This window comes from Lactuca sativa, chromosome 6, assembly GCF_002870075.4.
Source record: "Lactuca sativa cultivar Salinas chromosome 6, Lsat_Salinas_v11, whole genome shotgun sequence".
NCBI classification, from domain to species: Eukaryota; Viridiplantae; Streptophyta; class Magnoliopsida; order Asterales; family Asteraceae; genus Lactuca; species Lactuca sativa.
In genome coordinates this window covers 33,547,740-33,553,739 of record NC_056628.2, presented here as the reverse complement: position 1 = coordinate 33,553,739, position 6,000 = coordinate 33,547,740, and the positions used below count along the sequence as shown (strand labels likewise).

The 6,000-nt window shown below is 31.6% G+C and overlaps 1 protein-coding gene across 2 annotated transcripts in view; it reads right to left on the bottom strand.

Moving 5' to 3' along the window:
• LOC111897312 (uncharacterized) overlaps positions 1-5,045 on the bottom strand; it is an 8,896-nt gene extending 3,851 nt beyond the window's left edge. For both annotated transcript variants that reach the window (XM_052764595.1, XM_023893267.3), the window contains exons 1-5: positions 4,891-5,045; positions 4,478-4,743; positions 4,179-4,390; positions 3,832-4,099; positions 1-55 (exon numbers count right to left, since the gene is read on the bottom strand). The exon at positions 1-55 is cut by the window's left edge. In XM_052764595.1, coding sequence (XP_052620555.1) covers positions 1-55; positions 3,832-4,099; positions 4,179-4,390; positions 4,478-4,743; positions 4,891-4,966 — 877 coding nt within the window. In that variant the 5' untranslated portion in view covers positions 4,967-5,045. The remainder of the gene's footprint in view (positions 56-3,831; positions 4,100-4,178; positions 4,391-4,477; positions 4,744-4,890) is intronic.
• Between the last annotated feature and the right edge of the window lie 955 nt (positions 5,046-6,000).

Genomic DNA, 6,000 nt, shown 5'->3' with positions numbered 1-6,000 from the left:
GATGGAGTGACTCGAATTCGCCTTGTTGTCGTGGTTGTTTATTCCAGGCTTGTAGCTTTAACACACAAGAAAGAAGTAGTGTAAGTATATACAAGATGAATACTTCTCATAGTGTGTAGTTAGAGGGAATTTTGGGTTTGTAATTTAAGAATCTTGTTCTCTAAATTTTATTATGTAAAACTTTTTATGCAGTTAAAATATAAAAATTTGAAACTCAAGTACTAAACATAAAACTTTTGTTAATTAAAATATTATAGGAAAAAGTTAAATTTTGTAAACCAATTACAATTTCTAATTTTTTAGAATTTCTCGTACATTTAAAGTTGTTAATCTTTTTATAATCTATAAAATTATGATTGACTATTATATGTTTAGCTTTTTAAATAGTGTTCCGAGTTTGTTTTTGAAATTCATTTTTTTTTTCCAAACATAATTTCAAATAGAAATAAATCATGCACATAGTTCATGAAAAAGGGAATGGCCACATCATCACAAAAGGGGGCGGGATGATGGAAACGACACACTAGTGGTTGGTGGTTGGTTATGATAATGGGGATGTTGTATAATTCAAGTTAACACTAAATAATCAACACATAACTAATAAATTCGAATAAAAATACAATTTTAGTTAGGCATGTACGTTTTGCAAACAATATCCTTCTTCGTTCATTTGGTGATTTATTAAATTTATTTTTCACTTTTAGGCTTGATTTCACTTTGTTATTTACTAGATGTATCGGTTGAGTTTTTTCCTCAACTTGGTTAAAGTAAAGATGTTTCGTTGAATGTTTTTATAATAGTTTGGTATAGAGATCCTTTTAGGGTCGATATTATCCCATAATTAGGATGTGTATTAATGCTCAGTATAAATACAAGATACAAAGTCAATATGGGCTTATACACAATGTTTTAAAAACCGATTTGAACCGACCGTTCGAACCGGTTGGACAGGAAACCGGAGAAGGAAGCGGTTTAACTATCACCGGTTTTATGTCTATTTCTAAACTGGATCGAACCGGTCGGTTTTTCCAAAGATTCGGTTGAACCGATTCAATTGAACCGGTTAAACTGAACAAAAACACATGGAATTTAAACCTTTTGCATAATATATTTTGGTAGTTTTTTCACTTTTATTAAGATTTTTCTGAATAAAAACACATGATAAATGTTATGAAGTTTTTTGATGAGTTTATATTCTAGGACTTTATTTTTCTTTTTAATGCACGTGGGTTGATGCAAAACTTATGGTTATGTATTATTTTAATGTATTTAGATTGATCTACAACTTGTTTTCATATGTATTTTAATATTCGAACTCTTAGACATCAAATTCTTGATTTGTGTATGTATGTATGTATAGAAAAACACGAAAAAAAATATGAAAATTATAGAAACTGATTTAGTCAGCTGTCGAACCGGTTAAACTGGTTGAACCAGAAACCGGTCACCATACCGGTTCAACTAAAAAACCGGTTTTTAAAACATTCTTTATACATAACAGATTAGTATATGTTAGCTAAACAAACATAACAACAATAATAATAATAACAATAATAATAATATATAGTAATCCATCCTACAGTTTGAGGGGGAGTGATAGGAGTATAGGACCAACATTCAACCTGGCACGAAATTCAGGGAATTGAGAAGATGAGAGTGTCTTGGTAAAGATATGAGCATATTGAAGATTAGAAGGGACATGTATGCATAACATGTAATCTATATAGTTTGAGAATATTATCTTATTATAATATATTTTATTTTTTATATATATGATTAATTAGAAATACCTTTTTCCTGTATTTTTATTTGACAAAATCAATAAAATAAGATAAAATATGCACTAAACTATTTATTTAAAAAAAAATTATCTTTGCAAGCGATTAATGGATTTTACAAACAAAAATCTATCTTTTAAATGGTTTTCAACAATCTGATCCTTTTATTTTACAAGAAATGGGTGTCTTTTTCAAGAAGAGGGTTTAAAGATGGAGTATTATGACAATAATCCCCATTTAAATTAAGAGAGTTCTATGAGATTATTAGTTAACAGTATTTAGATGTTTGAAAAACTTCGAATTTGAATGTTCTTGCGCTAAAAGATAATAAAATATAATTTTTCAGGTCGTGAAAAAATGGGTATAATTTCTTTAATAGGGGTCATAAGAAAAATTATCCAAATTACAACAATAGGCGTTATAAAATGAACAATAAAATAAAAAACTAAAACAAATTAGATGTTTTTCTTTTAGTTGAACAGTAACATGTCATTTTGTTGAAGTATTTTTCATTTGTCTGTCAAAAATAAACCAATATTCACTCAATAATAATTATTATACTAATTTAATAATTGAAATTATAAATAAAATCAACTATCTAATCTAACAAATAAGACATATTCATTAATTAATGCATAACTTAAAAGTTAATCAGCCAATTTTTCTTTATGAACTATATAAAAACTAAAAAAAAAAAAACAATGGACCCTTTGAGTAAATATTGCTCCGCTAGGTTAGTCCATCAATCGCCCCCACTACCCATTTCTTTATTTTTTTTATTGGTTGATTATTATTATTTTTTTATTGGTTGATTATTAGTTCTACTTGAGTTTGAGAGTATACGGCACGGATTTAAAATAATTAAGGGCTCTGTTAGTAAATCAAATATAATATCAAACTATCCCCTATAATATGATTAATATGAGATGCATTGGTGGCACGTGCCCTTCTTTGTTCTTACTACATCTATATTTTTTTTCTTACACTGGTAGGTGTCATACCGCACTCATCATATTATTACACTGTCACGTCATCGTCACATAATTTTCCCTTATCTCACAAAATCAATGGGTATCATACCACACCTTACCACAGGTTTATTTTATTTAATTTTATTTATTTTGATTGGTCACAAAATGCCAACGATCACAAAAAAGATACAAAAGGGGTACGGTAAGAGCTTGACGCAGGGTGTGGTGGACAAGTACAGTAAAGAAGGGTATGTGTTGTGTTCGCTGCACACCAAATCAGCAACGAGAGTGTGTTGTTTGAAGTGCATCTACCTACCTTACTAGAGCGATCATAATGTATATATGTAAATGAATTAAACTCGACCAAAATGAAATATTATGTTGGCATTTATTGGTGACGAAGTTAAATGATTATTGAATTACTTGGTTGAAAATGTATGTAGTTTAAATATAACAGGAGTTTTATAAAATGTAAAACATTAGTATGAAAATCAATTTAACTCTCACAAACATAGAGTTCCGAAAATTTTAATATTGTTTTATACGTACTGACAATGCATGTGTCAAATAATAAACACATGACATGTGAAGTGAAAAGGCTTAACATCCACTTGTGATGTTTCTAAAGTCTAAACCACGCTACTCATTTGGCAGCTACATCAACATTCCAAAATAATTAATTTCATCCTTATTTAATTATAAACTTTAGAATGTGGGGACATAAAATAAAGCAATTAAGCAAACATGGACAAAGGATAAACATCAAACAATGACTGCGGTTGTCTTGTTCGTGATCTCATAATTGTATCGAATCTTTTTGTTCGTCCCATTACGACTAAAAAGTTTTGCATTCTTTTAAGCTACGTTTTCAACCCAACTAAAGAGTTGTATGAGAAACGTCTTTTTTTTTTTAGAGATGTCTAATTTGAAATGTTGATGCATAGATTAGATATTTTATTCAGTATCTAAGATTGGTATAATAACAAGTATATGTTTAATAACTGTACATTTAGTCCCTACTTTCATCCTACTAGTTGTTATATAGTATTAAAGAGTGTACATGTGGTCAAGAGGAAGTATACCTGATCTGGATCCATGGCAGCAAAAAGCTTTGATGCAACTGCTATATCCGAGGAAGAAAGAGCAGCATGTACTTCATCGATAAAAGAAAAAGAAGGAAACCATTTTTGACTATTCCACCAGTAGCTCAGCCATGGTAGGTGGTGCGCAACACGCAGAGACCATTGATCCTGTGGAAGCTGTCCTGAAAATGCTTCGTTGGTTAAATTTGAAGGTAGGTTAGGCCACCAGTAATTAATGCCTGGAGCAATAAGAACTGCTCCTGCAAGCCTGTTATCGTGCGCACAGTTATACAACAATAATTCCATATATAATATGATGCTTAAAAGTTGCAAGATTTGAATCAGACCTGTGAGGAATGTACTTGAGACAAGACCACACGATTTGGCCACCCATTGAGTATCCAGCTACATAGAACTTTGGTCCCAAGTTCAAATGATCAGCGAGCTCTTCGATATCAAATGCCAAGCTCTTCACAGTTCGTTTAGGGTCCGGGTCACTTTCTCCATAACCGGGTCGGTCTATTGCAACAAAGTATACCCCTAGTTCTTCAACAAGAGCCTGTAAGAATCATCATTACGTATACTCAGAAGCTATAACTTGTAAAAGGAAGATGGGAAATGAATTAATGGAGGAGTTAATCCTTACTGGTGAAGCTTTGGCTGCAAAAGGGTTATGATACTTATTTAAGTTGAAGCCATGGACGAATATTAGTTTATATTTGGCTTTATCTTTTGAAACGCCTGACTCTGTATACGACAAATGTCTTCCATCACGGAGTTTAATCCTTGGGGATGTAATCGGAGGGCCATCTGGAGATCCTACAGTCTTTGGAGGTGGTGGAAGAGCTGTTTGATAAGCCCATGCAAAGAACCCCGCAAAGAGGACTAGTATAAATTTCTTGATCAAGATAACTATAGAGACAACGAGACATTCTAAGTCAGTGATGGAAATGATGCATTGGTTACAGAACTATGATTTTAGGGTTTGAAAGCAATGAGATTCTGAAACAAGATCTGAAGATGAAGAAAAGAAAGAAAAAGTAAGCAAATGAGACTCACTGGATGAGGAATCCGGTTTTGATTTCCTGGTATGAGACCTGGCTGCTGCTGGTGAAATTGTGTTTTTTGTCGACATTGTTGTGAATGAGAGAAGATGAAGATTAATGCAAATTTATCGAAGGGTGTGTGGTATATAATGAAGTATATATGAACTGGTGGAGTGAATTATTATTGTCTAATTAACCGTCATGGGCCATGGCAGTTGGCAGATGACTGTCAAATCAAACTGGGGTGGCTTTGAGTTGGTCCAAGATGAGAATGAGAGATTGGGTGCAAGGAACAGGTGGTTAAATATCATCCACAAAACCCTTTATGCATGGCATGTGTTGCCAATATTTAATTACACAGGCATCCGCACAAATAATTAAGGAGAAAAATCTAACAAAAACAAACAAATACGACTTTTAAATCTTTGTTGCAATTTCTTACATCTATAGGCTATGATTGGCCGGTGCTCTAGTTGAAAATTTTGCTTTTCAATAAGCTATTTTAAGCAACTTATCAAAAAAAAAAACAAATTTATTTAATTTATGAGATATGATAAATTATGTTTGTGATTCTACCGTATAGTAAACTGTAACAAGCTTTAAACAGCAAGATAGCTTATGTACACAAAACATAGCCTAAGACAACTAAAATTACATATTATTTTTAGCATATTCACATTCTTTAGATTTGTTTATACTTATGAAAGACACGTTGAAAATTTTGTCATGAAAAATCTTTTTAATTTATCTATATTCTTCAGTATTTAGTCTCCATAAATTTGAATTTTAGTAGGCAATATTGCCTAAGTATATAAAAATTGAAGTGTGAATTTAAGATATGTTTGGTGATTTTTATGTAATTAGAATTTATATGAATTTATATGAATGCCAAAGGAAACCCAAACTCTGATCCAATACAAGTAATGTGGTGTGATGTGTACACTTATATAAGAAGAGTTTGAACTGAAACACAATGATTGACGGGTGTAAAGGGGACTGTTTCTCCTTTCTATGTCAAGGGGTGGTCCATGGTTGATTTAGAATAGGTGTGGATTTAGCTTAGACAGAAGTAGTCAGTTTGAATCAATTGAACCTAAATGTAGTTTGAGATCAAACTGACTTA